General features: G+C 47.9%; 1 protein-coding gene and 1 long non-coding RNA gene across 2 annotated transcripts; one reads left to right on the forward strand and one right to left on the reverse strand.

Annotated features, from left to right (window-relative positions):
* Positions 1–3,750: 3,750 nt before the first annotated feature.
* LOC136550929 (carboxylesterase 15-like) lies at positions 3,751–5,177 on the reverse strand. The gene has a single exon (XM_066542515.1). It carries the CDS (start codon positions 5,062–5,064, stop codon positions 4,000–4,002), a length of 1,065 nt encoding a protein of 354 aa, XP_066398612.1. The 5' UTR covers positions 5,065–5,177; the 3' UTR covers positions 3,751–3,999.
* Positions 5,178–14,519: 9,342 nt separating this feature from the next.
* Positions 14,520–17,590, forward strand: LOC136549410 (uncharacterized). The gene is made up of 3 exons (XR_010781893.1): positions 14,520–14,850; positions 15,117–15,176; positions 16,413–17,590. It is a non-coding gene; the product is annotated as an uncharacterized lncRNA (long non-coding RNA).
* Positions 17,591–17,793: the final 203 nt, after the last annotated feature.

Raw genomic sequence — 17,793 nt, forward strand, 5'->3', positions numbered from 1 at the left:
TGATGATGAGGAACCTGTTTCTCAGGATCCTATAGAACCTATTGCCACACATGAGGGGGAGCAACAACAGCCTCAAACAGAAAATGTGCCAAATGAGGAGGCCCCTAGAAGGTCTCAAAGAGTTAGAAAATTAGCTATTCCTGCTGATTATGAAGTGTACAATACTGAGGAATTTCAAATGGAGGATGATCCTACCTCATTTGAAGAAGCCATGAAAAGTGATCATTCATCAAAGTGGCTTGAGGCCATGGAAGATGAAATGAAATCAATGAATGCAAATAAAGTTTGGGATTTGGAGATAATTCCTAAAGGAGCCAAAACAGTAGGCTATAAATGGGTCTACAAAACAAAACTTGACTCTCAAGGGAATATAGAGAGATATAAAGCCCGACTTGTGGCAAAAGGCTTTACACAAAGAGAAGGGATTGATTACAATGAGACATTTTCTCCAGTCTCATGTAAGGATTCTTTCAGAATCATAATGGCATTAGTGGCACATTACGATTTAGAATTACATCAGATGGATGTAAAGACGGCATTTCTCAACAGAGACTTAGAGGAAAATGTTTACATGGCACAACCGAAAGGTTTTGTCATGGAAGGAAAAGAACGATTGGGATGCCGCCTAAAGAAATCCATTTATGGATTAAAACAAGCTTCAAGACAGTGGTACTTGAAGTTTGATCAGACAATAAAGAACTTTGGGTTTAAAGATAATGTTGAGGACAATTGTGTCTACGCAAAGTTTAAGAATGGGAAGTTTATCTTCCTTGTCCTGTATGTGGATGATATCTTACTTGCTAGTAGTGATGTCAGTCTACTACTGAGACAAAGAAGTTTTGTCCTCAAAATTTGATATGAAAGATCTTGGTGAAGCTTCGTTCGTTCTAGGGATCGAGATTCACCGAGATAGAAGAAAAGGGGTATTAGGACTGTCACAAAAAGCATACATAGAAAAAGTCTTAAAGAAATTCAGTATGCACAAATGTAGTCCCTCACCTGCTCCTATAGTCAAGGGCGACAGATATGGGGATTTTCAATGCCCCAGGAACCAATATGAGATCGATCAAATGAAAGTGGTTCCATATGCTTCAGCTGTCGGAAGCTTGCAATATGCTCAAGTGTGCACGCGCCCTGACTTGGCATTTGTTACCGGGTTACTTGGCAGATTCCAGAGCAATCCTAGAATAGAACACTGGAAATTGGTAAAGAAAGTCTTGCGTTATTTATAAGGAACGAAAGGCCTCATGATGACGTATAGAAGATCTGATTCACTCCATATAGTGGGATATTCAGATTCTGATTATGCTGGAGATAATAGAAAATCCACGTCTGGATATGTATTCACTCTCGCAGGGGGAGCTATTTCATGGAAAAGCTCAAAGCAAACCGTCACTACATCGTCCACAATGTATGCCGAGTTTGTAGCGTGTTATGAGGCAACGGGGCAGGTGAACTGGCTAAAGAAGTTCATACCCGGTTTGAAGGTGGTTGACGACATCAATAGACCACTGAAGTTATACTGCGATAATAATCCAGCAGTACAGTATGCTCACAACAATAGGTCAAGTGGTGCTGCCAAACACATTGACATAAAGTATTATGTTGTGAAGGATAGAGTCCGGGATCAAATGATAAGTCTTGAGCATATAAGTACCAAAAAGATGCTCGCGGATCCGCTTACAAAAGGCTTACCACCCAACGTGTTCAGAAACATAGTAGCCGGCATGGGTTTAAGGGAAAGCCTATGATTCCTGGACTATAAAGAGCCCAAAAGTTAAAGTATCTATTTTAGAGCAGAGACGTGCATTGTAGCTGTTAAATCTATCGGCGATTGACCGTGACGATGAAACATGCTCTATGCATCATCTGTGAAGAAATGAGTAAGGATAAAAGGATAGAAGTTTAAAGTTTAAAGATAAAAGTAATAGTGTGAGATCAAGGGGGGAGAATATTGGATTGATCTCCCAGCCAATAAGCCCAACAGCCTATTGGGCCTTGGTCACGCGCCTTGATCAGGGGGCACCCAACCCTACATGGTTGGTGGGCCCCCTATCACACTGCGCTATATAAAGTGGTGGGGACCGGTGGCTCAACGTACGAGGTTCACCGTGAGCCAATCCGCCCCACCAACAAACCCTAAGTCCGATCTAGCAAGGGTGCGCCGCCAGCGACAGGAAGACGCCACCGTCATCACCGTCGGCCTCACTGCACCCCACCGCGTCGCCGGACTTCACCTGACTCTTCCCCAACCATCGCTGCCCGTGCGCAGACTGCACCAGCGAACCCTGATGAAGGCCTCTGGATCTACTCCTTCCGCGGTGTCAGGTCGTAAGACCTAAACTACCCCTCTCTGTTTTTCTCTGGTAGTACTATAACTAGTTCTAGGTCTTTGATCTATCATGCACCTCGGCTAGATCCCTACCTAGACGATCCAAATAGCATAACACCCTACTCCTCAAAGATGAAGGAGCCGATAGAGCCCCCAATCTGCCTTTTTTGGTGGGTGTTGCAGCTACTACAGGAGACCGGTGAAGCTCCGTTGTGCCTTCGAATAAGATCCACCAAAGCATCACGTACACTGGTAGAGCAACATCGCGTAGAGAGAGAGAGAGGGAGCATGGGTGCCGATGGGCCAACCGCGGCCCTCTTGGACGAGCAACATTGCTTATGAGAGAGAGAGAGAGAGGGCGCCGACAGGCTAACCGGTGCCCTATTGGGCAAGGCGGTGATGGCCGAGAAGAGAAGAGGGAGGCTGCTTGGAGAAGATGTCATTGCCCGAGAAGAGGAAGGGGCAAGGCCGCGAGACACCGAGCCTCTTCCTCCCTGCACTGTCATGGGAGAACTTTAGACAATAGTGAGAGAAAGATGATAGAGTGGCTATGGTTTTGATCGAGGGAGAAGAGATCTCATCCATCCATTGACAAACTGGTCAAATATAGCTCCACAGATATTGAGGTACCGCTGCAGCAGTTCTCTTACATAAAAACTAGAACCAGTGCCGGCCCTAAGGGTAGGCCATGAGGTGCGATGGCCCAGGGCCCAAGCCGAGGAGGGGCCCAAACCTAGGTATACAAACCCTCAGGTCCTATAGTCTATTAGGCATTAGCAAACTAATAAGAAGAGAGACATAGAACTGGCTAGGCGGTCCAAAAAGACAACATTGACATTTCTTTTCTAGTTTCCTTTCCCACGGCCCTCGGGTAGAGAGGAGGCGAGGAGTCACGCTGCACACAACACACTCTGATCGTGAGTTCGAGACGTGCGCCTTACACGCACGGAGCTGGCGAGCCGCGCCGCCGCGAAGAGCTAGAATACCAGAGACACGGACACGGCGCACGAGGATAGCGACCAGGCAGGGCTCCACGACGACGACATCTTGATTCTCTGCTTCTTATGAATTGCGATCACCGATAGTTGTTTAGGCCCAATGCATTTTTTTTCTTATTTTTAATTCAAATTAATTATTTGTATAGTATTCCAGTCTTCTAGTACTTTGTACCCATATAGTCATATTTTTCTTCTAATTTACATGTTAGAATTTTATAATGTTACCTAAGAAACATTTGTCATGGGTGAGAAAAGAAAACAAATATATTATTTTTTTAATCTACATTATTCCTCGATAATTATCATGCATCTACAAATATATTCCTTAATCTATATTGTTCCTCGATAATTATCAGACATGTTAAATTAAAAATATGTTATTGAATTTGCTTTCGTTTTACAAGTAAAATTAGCGTCTATATATTATAAGATTTTATACATGATTAAGAGGGGTCGTTACGACGAGATCGTCGGAGGGACCTTAATCCTAGGACCGGCACTGACTAGAACAGTAAAAAACCTCTTCCAATACACGAACACCACGTCACGCACATGCAAGTTGCACTCTACAGAATTTTCATATAAAAAAAGAAAAGGTACGAGTGAACAACAACACGACGACACGACTTGAAACGTGACACATGCATATGCATGCATATACCGAGCAAATTAAGCAGCAGCCTCTGATGCAGTGATGGCGCAGCAGCCGTCGACGAACCGGGCGACGGTCTGGATCAGCTCGCCGGTGGCCTCGGACCCCGGCTCGTGCAGATAGAACCCGTGGGGCTTGCCGGCGAACTCGGCGACCTCCACGGGCTTGCCCATCGCCGCCAGCCGCTCCGCGTAGTCGACGGTGCGGTCGCGGATCAAGTCGAGGCCGCCGACCACCACGAGGACCGGCGGGAAGTCCACCGAGCCCAGGTCGGGGCTGTCTGGCCCGAACGGGTTCGCCGCCGGGTGGTCCCTGGTGGCGCCGGCCGGCAGCGACAACCGCCAGAACCGGTCGACCAGGTCAAGGTTCGGGAACGCCTCCTCCGGGCACTCGGCCTCCGAGGCCGTGCGCCGGACGCCGCCGAAGAACGGCATGAACAGAACGTAGCCCCGGACCGTCACAAGGCCTGGCTCCGCGGCCGAGCTGCCACTGCCAGCGCGCACGGCGAGGTGGTGCGCTATCGTGCCGCCCGCCGAGTCGCCGGTGACGAACACGCGCCTGAAGTCGGCGGCCTCGGTGAGCCAACCATCGGCGGCGGAGGCGGCCACGGACTGGTCTCGGAGCCAGCACATGAAGCCGACACCGTCGTCGAAGGCCGCGGGGAGGCGGTGCTCGGGGGCCAAGCGGTACCCCGCGGAGAGCACGACGGCGCCGGCGTCCGCGGCGAGGCGGAGGCAGAACTCGTGCACGTTCGCCCACGTGCACGACCCCAGGCAGAAGCCGCCGCCGTGGAAGTGGACGAGCACCGGAAGCTTCTGCTCCCCCGCGGACGCGGTCGGCGCCGGCGCCGGCGTCGGCTTGTACATGCGGACGCGGAGGTTCTTGGCCTTGTCGTAGACGGCCTCCTTCCACTGCACGGACGGGTGGGTGCCGGGGAAGGTGGTCGGGCAGAACACCGGGCCTGCCGGCGACCGGAGCACGGTGCCGTCACTGAGCACGCGCAGGAAGCCGAAGAGGTCCTCGGCGACCTCGTTAGCCGGCGCTCCGGCGGCGCAGCGGGCGGCAGCCGAGACGGCAGGCATGGTTTGCCAACTTCACTTCAGACAACCTCGGAAGACAACAAGTCAAGAAGGCTGGCTGAGCTGAGGATCTCCAGCTGCCTAAACCGTCTTATATATAGCTAAGCTAGCCATCCCGTGGTGGTGGTGGTGGTGGTGAAAACTAAAAATAAGAGCGTTGCGCATTTTGATTTGATAGAAGTAGTATGCCCTTGGTTCTATCGATAGCAGCCACGCTGCGGAAATTTCCATAAACTAACCCCACAGTAGCAAAAACACATTAACTGGGGATCATATGGTTAGAGCATCTCCAAGAGTTTCTAAAACACTCTTTCAATCTAAGATATTTTGCAAATTTGACAAAAAAAAACCCTGCCAATTCCACCTTCCAATCTAATGGCACTTAGAAATATATATGGGCATGCGGCCTGAGCCCGTCAGCCCGGCACGAGGCCTGTTTTTTTGCACGGCCCGAGGGAGCAGGTCGTGCCTGGGCCTTACCCTAGGCACGCGGGCTGGCCCGGCATGGCCCGCAATTTGGTGAGAAGCCCAGTGGTGGCCCGGTGACCACCCTGGCCTGCTAAGAGTAAGAGCCCACCAGCTAGCAACCAACTCTGCTAAAAAAAGCTCACCAGCCTCCTTCCCCATAACCCTAACTTTCTTTCCCCCAATCCACCGATTCCACCCCTCCCCACGCCGCACTCTATATCACTTGCGATGTGAGCCGCGCCAGCACGAAACACGGAAAGAGCGATGCGCTCACGCCCCCGACCCCTCTCTCTCTCTCAACGCCGCCAACCCACCACCTCCGCACCTGGCTACACCGCTGCGGACTCGGGCGCACCGCTGGCTCAAGCGGCTCTGGTGCCTCCTCCGCGACGCCGCGACGCCAGCAGTGCTGGCCCTAAGGGGGGGCAGGAGGTGCGATGGCCGAGGGCCCAGGCGGGATGGGGGCCCAAGCCTAAGTATATAAGACCCCATACCCTTTAGCTATAGTCCATTAGAATTTAGGATTAATGAGAAGGTGCAGCAGGCCAGCAGCCCATCAGCGTCGGCCTCTTTCTTTTCAAGAGGCGAGGAGCCGAGCCGCCAACGCCATAGCCTCGCACAGCGATCGCGACCAAACTTCTGCAAACGGCGAGACGCAAGCGCCGATCGGGCGATCACCACGCGACAAGACAGCCGAGGCAGGGCTCGACGAGTCGACGACATCTGAATATCTGATCTTGGTTATTGCCTTGTGCCATTTTTGTGATTTTGTGAATCTTGGTTCTGAATCAGTTCATGTCCAAATTGTCTGGGCCCTAGGTTTTTTTCCTTGTTCAATTTTTGTCTAGTACTTTGTACTCATATAGTCATATTTTTCTTGTAATTTAGGTTAGGTGTAAGAATTTTAGAATGTTACCTAAGAAATAGTTGTCAGAGGCTGCGAAAAGAAAATGAAAAAGACAAGAAGAATAGTTTGTTCAGTCACAACAAGGTGCTTTAGATAAGTTTCTGTTCAGCTTCAAGTAGTGTTGTGCTTGATGACAACCATATAGATACACCTGATAATCAAGAAGAAGAGCAACAACAAGGTTAATGATAATTTAAGTATGCGTTGTTTCTCTCTTTCGATAATTACCATACATGTTAAATTAAAAATATATTATTGGATTTGCTTTCCCTTTACAAATAAAATTAGCCTATATATTATAAGATTTTATGGTCTAGAGGGCCGTCGCGACGAATTCGCCAGAGGGTCCTCAAACTCATAGGACCGGCGCTGGACACCAGTGCCTCCCTCCCTCGATCTCTCCCCTCGCAAGTCGTCGCCGAGCCAGCCCCGAGCTGCCACTGCCCCCAGCCCAAGCTCTCGTGGTCGAATCCGGCGTGGGCATCGCGCATAGCTGCGGCCGCGCGGAGGCACCGCGACGGAGCTGGCCTCGAGTGTCGGAGGCACTGCGACGGAGCAGCGAGAGCAGAGCGCTCGGTGGCATGGGCACGGGCCTCGGGGCGGCCCGACCTGCTAAAAAGGCCGTGCTTGGGCCGGTGGCCTAGCACGAAGCCCAAGACAGGCACGGGCCAGGTGGCAAGTTGGCCCTACCGGGCCATGCCTCGTCGGGCCAGGCCTAGCACGAGCCCATGCCGGGCCGGACCAGGCCGGCCGGTTGCCGCTATACTTAGGCCCCGTTTAGATCCAATTTTTTTGGATTTTGGCTACTGTAGCACTTTCGTTTGTATTTGGACGATTAGTGTCTAATTATGGACTAATTAGGTTCCAAAGTTTCGTCTCGCGATTTCTCACCTAACTGTGTAATTAGTTTTTTTTCGTCTACATTTAGTACTCCATGCATGTGCCGTAAGATTCGATGTGACGGGTTACTACGCAAAAAATTTTTGAATCTAACATGCCCTTAGAAAAACTCACTCCCACGGAAAAAGTCCGCGTAGTCGCAGTCGTGCGTATACCATCTGCTCGTTCTCACCTGCGTGCCTGTGCCTGCAGCCTGCTGCTGCTGGCCGGCTGGGGGCTGCTGCCTGCCTGCCATGGCCAGCTGCTGCCAGCCTGTGCCAGTGTTGCCCGTGCCTGCTAGTGCTGGCCGGCAGAAATGCTGCTGCTGCCTGCGCCTGCTGCAGGATGGCCGGCTGGCGGCTGTTGGCTCCCTCGGCTGCAGGTCGCTGCTGGCCGGGACATGCAAGCACAGTGCACAGACTCGATCTCCTGCGAAAAAATCCGCGCGGCGTCAGGAAAGTTTCCCATAATCTATTTTCTTTTAATATTTTTGGAGTTACTTTTTTAGAAAATGTTGGAGAGATCTTTCTTTCATGTTCCAAATATTATTGGCAAATTGGGTACTCTTGGACATGCTGTAAGGTTTCTGCCAAAAGTAACGAGCATCTCAATTGGCATCACAAGACATATTCATATATAATTTCTCTTTTCTAAATTGTAAATTATTCTAACTTTTTAATATATAGTTTTTGCTATATATCTAAATATATGTAGTAAAAGCTATATATCTAGAGAAAAAGGAACGACTTCTAATTTACAAAAGATAGAGTAGTAATTATTTGATTTGCTAGTCTTTTGTGGTAAACCGGTAATGATTCTTTTTATCGAGGGTAAGCCTCAATTGTATTTTTGCTTCTTTATAATTTATTTGAGTTTAAAAAATGGTAAAGTATATTGTGTTGCGTGGTGGCCTTTTTTTATCTTATATAAGAATGTGGTAGCCTTTGAGACTTTGAGTCGGCATTGGCCAAATCCTGCAGATCAGATCGTACACTATGCCGGTGCACGCCATGTCAGGTTAGCAATTAGCAAGGCTTGCTTTAGATTGATAGCTACATTTAGTTGCAAAGAAATGGGGACTGATTGGTAGCTATTGCCTATTGGCATGTCGCCATTGGCACATTGGTGAAGTAATGGCCTCATCATGCATGTGCTTAAAGAACAACGCTTGAACTGCACCTCACTTGATCCCTGTTTCTTTTTTGTCTCCATTACTTATGGTGTTTAACTTGTCTATCTATGGAACATCTGAGTGCTCTAGTTCATCTTCTTGTTAGGTTGGTCCCCCCCCCCCCCCCCCCCCCCTGGATTATAAGCCATCAAGTGGTAGCCTGGTGGCTTTTCCACTTGGGCCATGTTTAGATTGCAAAAAATATTAACCTGATAAATAGTAGTACTTTCGTCTTATTTGGTAAATATTGTCCAATCGTGGACCAACTAAGCTCAAAAGATTCATCTCGTGATTTCTAACTAAACTGTGCAATTAGTTATTTTTTACCTACATTTAATACTCCATACAAGCGGCTAAAAATTGATGTGATGAAGAGAGAGTGAAAAAACTTGGAATTTGGAGGTGATCTAAACAAGGCCTTGGGATGGATCAACCAGTGGTGCTACCTTAGTTCACACTAGCAGTTTTAGGTCATCTTTGGCAGGTATTTTGTTGCTTCTTCTCCACCGGTTTTATAAAAGCTCTGTCAGATGTGCACACACGAGAACGGCTTCTAAAGTTAAAACCAAACCAAAAAAAATAGTGAAGCCAAAGCTATTTTTGGCCAGATGCCGAAAATGTGGTTTTCCTGGCTCCACTATTTTTTGGGGAGGTTCAAACCCTACCATCTACCAAAGAGAGCCTTATTCGGGTTAGTTTTAGAAAAGTGTTCTTTTTTCCACAGTGCACTCTACCCTAGAATTTGAGATTTATTTGCTGAGACAGTGGGTCACAAGTTATTATAAACAAAAATTCAACTTATGCAAAGTCAGGGAATTATTATAGGTTATCATCGTTGTTAGCCACCAATTCAAAAAGAAGGGGGAAAACTGGCCAGCCTTCCATGTTAGTGGAACTTGATTCGACCCAAAATCCAATTTCGTGGAAGTCAGTGAAACAGAGACAATTTATCTCTCAGTGCAAGCGACAGTTCTGGCACATGCGTTATATTCAAATTCAGCTGGATCGGAAAAGAAACGATCAGCCTGTTCGTTGGTTGATTTCTAGGGCTGATAAGTCCTGACTGGTGCTGATTTGTTGTTAGAGAAAAATACTATTGGATTGGCTGATAAGCCATGGCTGAAACCAACAAGTGAACAGGCTGAATTATAAAAGGAACGAATACACATTTACACCAGTTTTGTCGTCGAGTCAGGTCCACCGACTGAATGAAAGGCCAGGGTAATTAACTAATCTCAGATAGGCAGATTCGTCTCTTTCTTGATGACACGTTCTGAATCTGAAATCCTGCCAGAAAATCTGATCTGGGTGACGTGCAGGTGAATATAAACCTCAAGAAAACTGACTGAAACGAACAGGTCAAATTTTAAAAGCTTTTGAAAGATGGATCTATACATGGTGGAAGGAAAAGCTAGTATCCGTATTCGTTTTGTAGTAGCCATGACTTGACTGATTACAGAGAGTGGGGTCTGATAGAGTACGAAATTAAAAAAAAAAAAAGATAGCAACGTTGACAGAGATGGAAGAGAAGAAATGTCATGGATAGGTATGTCCAAGGAAGAAGGCAAATATAAGTGAGGGGTCATGATCCATGATCTGATCACTCGGTTGGCTGGTTCGTATCGTGTTGCTGGTTCGTGAAGAAGTATTATTGGCTGGTTTGTGTGAGAGAAAAATACTGTTCTAGCTGAAAATTTACGATCGTTTATGACAAGCCACAGCCAAATGAACAGGCTGGGAAAACGAACGCGTTAAAACCAATTTAGTGACCAGATGGATCCAGAGCTCCAATAAGGTTTCGTGCAGTGACTAATGAGTTCTGATGGAACTAGTTTTATAAGGAGGAGATTTTCCTTCTGTTTTTTTTTCTGCCAAAGAAATCGTACTTTCCCTGAATTCTTCAGTTTACCATCAGTGTATGCATAGGAGGAACTAGGTATATTTTTTCAATTATGAAGAAGAAAACAGATACCAAAATTTGAATTGAAGATAACTCAAACTTGGTGGTTGAGACATATATACAACACACCTCAATTCCAACCAGCTGAGTTGGGCTCATTTTTTTCAATGTTATTATTTTGAACAATCAGTAGGCAGGTTGGTCCTAGAAAATTATTGATTTTGTATGACAAAGGTTTGAACACTTTGATTGTCAGTACACTCCATTTTTTGTGTTAAGTTTAATTGTAGTTTTTGTTATCTTAAAATTTGTGCACTTGAGGGAGCATTTTTTTAGGACTTTTCATGTTATAAACTAAAAAGGAACCAGATACTTTATATTTTTTCGCTTGATATGAATACAATGGTAGTACATGTTGTAGTCCTTTACATATGTCTCTAACTTCATAAGGCCTTGATTGGATGTAGTCGGATTCAGCATCAATTCATATGTGTTGGAGTGGATTAGAGTGAAACTTGAACTAAGTTCCATCTCAATCCACCTCAACATATGTGGATTGAGATGAATCCTGACAACATCTAAACAAGGCCTAAGGTGTATCTTCCTCGGTGACATGCATATATCCTTTTATGAATGATAGTATATCATGACATGGTCAGCATGAACAGATCATGGATGACCCCACTGGATATACACGGCCTAGGTTCAACAATCTTTGCCATGTAACCCCCAATGTTATACTTAACTTTCGTCCAGTATATTTTCAAGCTTTGGCTAGCATCTACTCTGACTGGGCAGGCTCAGGCTAGGCGTCTCTCCCCCCCCCAGACCCTATCCGCTCCAACGCCGTCGCCGGCGCCCCCCGCCCCCACCTCCCCCCTCCCCCCTCCCCCTCCCCCTCCTCCTCCTCCCCCTCACTTCCCCAAAGCTGGCATACCTAGACAGTGGGCAAAACCTAGGAGGCCAACCCCACTGGCCCTGGCCTTGCCGTTGGCGACCCCCGCCCCCACCTTCCCTTCCCCAACCCCGGCATCCCCACAGGCGCGGGATTTGGCGCCGGTGCGCCACCGCGGGCTCCCTACCCGCCCGTGCCGCCGTCGTCATCGGGAGCCGCCGCTGCCGCCACCGCCCACAGCAGCACTGCAGGATCCGCGCGCTAGAGGGCCGCCAGCACCAACGCCGCTGCCACCAGATGCAGCGTCGAGGCCACCCCTGCGGGTTCTGGTGCTGGTGTGCCTCCATAGGCGCCGAGCACCACCATCTCCACGACAACCTCTAGCAGCAGCGGCATCAGAATTGGTGTGCCCTCACAGCCACCTTTGGAGCCAGTGCCCACCACAGGGCCGTGTGTGGAGGTCCAATCCGGCCCCTCCATGCCGCCGCCTACGCCGAACGGTGACCCATCGGAGGTGACGGATGCTGGGAAGGTGCAGCCACCTCCGAAGACGTCCGTCCCAGTCAACCAACCGCCATGTCACCGCCAGTCACCCCTAGCTCCTTCCTTTCACTGGACGTGACTCCCTTCTACCCAGTCTTGGGTGGGCACACCAAAAGCCGCTGGTGGGCGGACGATGATGCTGACGAGTCTAACGACGACCACCTCATGACCTACCTGGACGTCGCTTGTCGCTCGGCGAAGGTGGTCGCTGCACCCATCGCAAGCACCCAGGTCCGTGTCGTCACTGCTTTGGTCCATGGTGGAGCTGATCCTGACCGAAAGGAACCTGGCCGGAGGCGGAGGAAGCTGCAGCCGGTACGCACCCACAGCTACTGCGTGGCCTGCCTCATCGGTCAGTGGATGGCCGCATTCTTGCTCGCCAATGCCTTGGTCGCCATAGACGTGGACGAGTCTCCTCCCCAATGCCGATGGGTGGCATGAGATCCTTCCCTGGCAGGAGACGGGACGTGCGGCCCCCTGCCCGCTATCCTGGCGGACCTACACGGGAAGTGTTTGAACTGTCTCTCCACCGCACACAGGGTGGCAACCTGCAAGCTGCCTCCACACTGCCTCCGATGTAGGGGGTTCCGACACCTCACGCAGGACTATAGGCGTCGGCGGACGGTACCTCCTTCCAGCTCCGGCTCATCTGGTGCCACAGAAGTTCCGCCATGATGACCTGTCCAGGGAGCGTACCTCGGGCACCCGGTCGAGTAATCAAGGCGACAGCGTGAGCTCGACTGGTGCTGTGCCAGGCGCGGCTGTAGCTGCGCCAGGTGCGACTACACACGATGGCAGATGTCGGAGACATCGGCGACGACTGAAGGGGGGGGGCAACACCACTGCAGGCAACGAGTGTCGCCACCGACAGTCACAGGCGATTGGCAGGGGGCCACCTAGATGGCACCGAACTTCACCTCGGTCACTGTTGGTGCTCAGGCGGGGCACGGTGAGCTGACCAATGAGACGGGCATCGTCGAGCCCGACCCGTTGACGTTGACGCTATACCCGAACGTCACGCACTGATCGTGACATCACGGAGGACCTGATGTTAGAGGAGTTCGCGGACCTTGCTCGTTGGCAGTCGGATCGTCGCGTGGCTTCCCTTGAGCGCTTGTCGTCACCTACGGCGCCCTCCCCCCTAGCTACAGGATGAGGCCCCAGCGGTGGCGGCCCCCCAACTGGAGGTTGAGGACCCAACGGTGGTCTCATGTGAGCTACAGACATCACCCCCGCGTCCGATTCAGTGGGCAGTGGACTCGCCGAAGAACGACGACTCCGCCAAACGCCGCCTCGACAACTTCATCAACAAGTGACATGTAAGAGGGATTCTCTGCTGATTCGTGAGCCTCCCAAACAGCCTCCTGCTAAGCCGATGCTGCCGTGGCGGAGCAAGGCGGTTGACAACTCAGAGCCTCTCCTGAGTATCAGCTTCCAAACGAGGTGAGGTGTTGATCATGCAGCTGTATGGGCTACACCAAGGATCCATCAGAGCCATCTGCGTCAGAGCTGGAGACCTTTGACAAGCTCTTCGACGGCAACCTGACTGCGTCCAATGCCGAGGTGCTAGGACGCGCTCTTCCCGGCCGTTGGAAAGGGCTCGTCTAGACAGCCGCGAAGACGCAAGGCCACCTCCTAGGTCGCAAAGCTGCCTCGGTATTGGTTGTTTCCTTTTATGTAATATCGAAACAAGAGGTCTTTTGCTAGGATGGTCCAGCTTCGGCAGCGTTAGGTCGACCTCCTTCGGCACTCGATAGAAGCGCGTTGTATGTTTTGTTAAACTCTTGTACTTAATACAATGATACATAAATCTTTTGCGACAAAAAAGTATATTTTCAACGAAATGTCAAAAGCATGTTGCACTCAGACACTTACAATTACTATGAAAGTAAACAAGATTAAGACACATGTGCAGCTAGCCCTACCTTCATGTCAACCCTTGCTGGCCTGTAATTTCAAGTTACTTTGTCTTTACATGGCTAAGGTTAATTAATTAAGTGGCGGCTAACTTACCATTGGGCATACTAAATTACTAATCAGTACAGTAGCTAACACAAAAGTCAAGGTTTATGGACCACAAGTTAAGATGGTACTCCCTGCAATAAAACTTTTAAGTGCTGAAAGAGGATATGGATGCTTGCTTCCTTTGCATGCGTGCACCTTCATGTAGAACTTAGAAGTTAGCACCAAGTGAAGTTAACATCAATATATATACTGAATCATCTTCTCAAAAAAATATATACTGAATCATAGGTATAGATTGAGAAGCGGAATCTACCTAAGTTGAGAAAAACTTGACGTTTTAGTTTTATCTTAAGTCAAATTGTTTTAAGTTTGACTAAACATTACTACAAAATCGATTTTTGATACTCTCCTTCATTTACAGAGCCGGCCCATATTTATTCACTGTTTCTACAATAATTTTTCCATGAAAATTTTTCTGAAAAATAAAATTATTTATTTATATTTCTTATCCACATCTCCTAATTAAATATTTTAGGGAGAAGGAAAGAAAAGGAAAGAAATAAAGAAAAAGGACAAGAATGTTACATTGGGCCAACGAGGTCTCTTTCCCTCATCCCCACCTCGCTTGAGGCCTGTGACCTCTATTTCGGCCCAAGAAGGCCCAGGCGCCCGACCACATCCCAGTCCACCATGGGTCCACGCCCTCCCCTAATTTGGCCGTTCCTTTCTGCAAGAACGCACCCACGCAAACCAGGCAAGCGCACCGGGGGGATTGCGGCGAGCGGCGACTGGATCGGCGAGGCAAGCACGGATTAAGGCGAATCCATCCATCCAGTACCCCCATTCCAGCCAGGGGGTGCCAGCGCGCTGCGGCCGCGCGGCGGCTGGTCGCGTGGACCGTGGAAGTGGCCGGCACTACGGCATCTGAAGTTCTGAACTGGCGGACTGTGGTGTGCCGTGTGCGCGGTGCGCCTGGTGCAGCAGGCGGCAGGCCAGGCAACATCAGGCAACACCTAATGACGTCATGCCGAAGTGCCCAACAGTCTTGATTCGTGAACTCTGTAAGTCTGTATGCCTGCCCTGTGATTTTCCTGTTCTTACTCACTAGAGTCTCAGACTTATATTTCAGCTAATTTGCACATTGTAGGCGCTAGATGTTGCTTGAAAATGCGCCGCATATTCTGCAAAGTGGGAATGCTCATTTGCTAGTTAAACAAATTAGACACTAATACTCTATATACACATTATTTTGTATTTTTCCACTCTCAAGTGATACTTTATAGAATTCTGTTTCTAACAATAACGCACGATCCTCTGTGTCTTGCAGATTAAACACAAGGAGGCGTAGGCTGTAGCAATTGCATTGTCATCTCTTCAGTTCTGCCTTGTAAGTATCTTACATTAATATTTAATATGTATATAAGCTTGTGTCAAATAGTTATCCAAAATTGAAGAACTTGACAGTGCTCTGCAAATGTTGAAGTTTTGTTGTTTTATTTCTTAGATACATGATGAAATGGACCCTTTAGTACAAGAAGTGTTAAAACTTAAGATGATTATACAACACAAAACTATCAGCACATTAAGATTTATTTTCAGAAGAGAGATTAACTGTTCGCAAAACACTTCATCCTAAGTATAGTAGAACTGATGTTAGGTTTGATTCATCAAAAAAGGAATGAAAAAGAAGTAACGTTAGTGACACTAAAACCGAACTATTGTGTTGGTCTAGTACTAGTACGAGGCATAATGAACTTATATTGGTCTAGTACTGTCCCCCCCCCCCCCCCCCCCCCCCCCCCCCCAGTATCTTTCCTTGATCTGCCATTGGTCAAAGATAGATCCTCACCATTGCTTCACTTGAAATAACCACCCCAGAATTTTTTTGGAAGTTGTATAAACGATCGAGAAGTCATTAACCTCAGTCCACTTCCACTCATTCATCTCCAGTATAAAACCGCATGTCACTGCATCAGAGAAGCATTGAACAAGCAGAAGAAACAAACCGAACAATCACACTCACAGGAGCCCAATAAAAACCACGACTGCAGGCCTCTGCAGCTCTGCTAACTGCTTGATGTGTCCACTCATTTTCCCATCCGTCTAATGGTGCTACAACAGTACAACTTCTTAGAAACTTTTGATGGTCGGAGCAATCAATAACAAAGATTTGTTCGCCTCCCTTCACATCTGCAACACTTCCTCTCTCGTTCATCCGTATTGGGTCATCTCTATGTATATGTATACTCAACTATAGTGCAACAATGGCTGCAGCTGGGCATGATTTATAGTTGTTCTCTATCCAAGGAGGCAGGAGCGGATCCCCTCCATGCCCAGGTGCCTCGGCTGCAGATTCATCACCCTTCCTCGGTTGATCTATTGTTGTCCTGAGCACTCTTTTCTTCTAATCGATGGCAAATAAATAATTTGGCACCACAAGTCAGATGTTTTCCCACAAAGAAGGATTTTATTAACTCTAGAATTATCTAGAACCCATTCTGGCCTCTACAAAAAGTACACAGCCTAAACCAAAAAAAAAAGAAGAGAGAAAAGCCTGACAGCCTAATGACAATCGATCTTGAGCCTAGATTCTGACTAATATGTATATTGTTATGCTCAACAGGGTGTCAAAGTACATAGTACACTACCGACATGGAACCTGCATCAATTAGACAAGGGTAACAAAGCTAATCATAGTTCCTAATAAGGCGAACTTTGTTTCATGACATGTTTACTAGTTCTGATACATAACAAACACAAAACACTAGCGAAAATGGGAGACGACCCACGGGCAAATTATTCTTAAAGTAAAAGGCCATTCAAAAGAAATTAGGCAAAGGCCATCATGCTCTACTAGTATGTGAGCAACAAAAACAACAGCCCTTTTACTCAGCCATGTAGCACTGCAAATGCTTCTTTGATTGTGATGATTTCAGCGTAGACATCCTGCATTGTTGGTCGATCTTTCGGGGTCTCCATAGAGCATGAGAGACCGAGTTTAACAAGAGGCATGATGCAGTGGCTTTCCACGGCAGCTGTTGCATTATTTCCGTGGTCCAAATTGTTGTCTGCATCACCCTCTCCAAAACATGGAACGATACAAGGATCTAGAGCATCACCAATCTTTTGAGGAAACGCATTTTCCACAAATCTATGAAGGTTCACACCATCAGTAAACATCTCATCTGTTGGACGCTTTCTGGTGAGCAATTCTAAGATGATAATTCCATAGCTATAGACATCGCCTTCTGTTGAGAGTGTGTTGCTGAAGCCATACTCTGTAATATGTGTGTATGTGATCAAACAATTTTATCTCTTAATATTGGAAAAATCATAAAATAACGTTGTAATATAGTGGAAACATAAAACATGAATAATTAAAAACAGAAAAAAAAGGTTGTGATATTTACGATGTCCAGTTTTGAGGGAAAAAAAGTTTTCACCTGGTGCAATGTACCCAATTGATCCTCTTGGTGCCAGTAAGCTTGTAGAACTTTGATGGCATGAATGACTGGAACTTTGAAGAAATTTAGCTAACCCGAAGTCAGCAAGATGTGCACCCGTGTCATCATCAAGAAGGACATTGCTGGGCTTCAGATCACAATGGACTACAGGAGACATGCAATGGTTATGCAGATAATCCAAAGCAGAAGCTATGTCCATCACTATTGTTATTCTGGAGCCAAAAATTAATGATCTTTCCAATCCATACTTGTTCCGATCACGATAGAGCCAGCTCTCAAGGCTACCATTAGGCATATATATTCAAGAATAAGAGCTTTGAACTGATGTCCTGATGGATCAAATGTTGAGCATGCAGTAATCACCCTTACAAGATTACTGTCGACACATAATTTTCGCCCGTGCCGAGGACACACGCATCAAGCCGGAAGGGTCCGCTCGATGGAGCAGATCCGCCTAGCTTCAGCGCAGGGGTGGTCGATCCTGCTCGATCCTCCCGAGATGTGCCAGTCAATTTGACCCTGCAATTGACAAGGAGAGAA

Source organism: Miscanthus floridulus, chromosome 4, assembly GCF_019320115.1.
Source record: "Miscanthus floridulus cultivar M001 chromosome 4, ASM1932011v1, whole genome shotgun sequence".
Taxonomy (NCBI): Eukaryota; Viridiplantae; Streptophyta; class Magnoliopsida; order Poales; family Poaceae; genus Miscanthus; species Miscanthus floridulus.

What these genes read in the sequence shown, in the direction of transcription:
- LOC136550929 (XM_066542515.1), bottom strand. Translation starts at nt 5,064, where the DNA reads ATGCCTGCCGTCTCGGCTGCCGCCCGCTGCGCCGCCGGAGCGCCGGCT.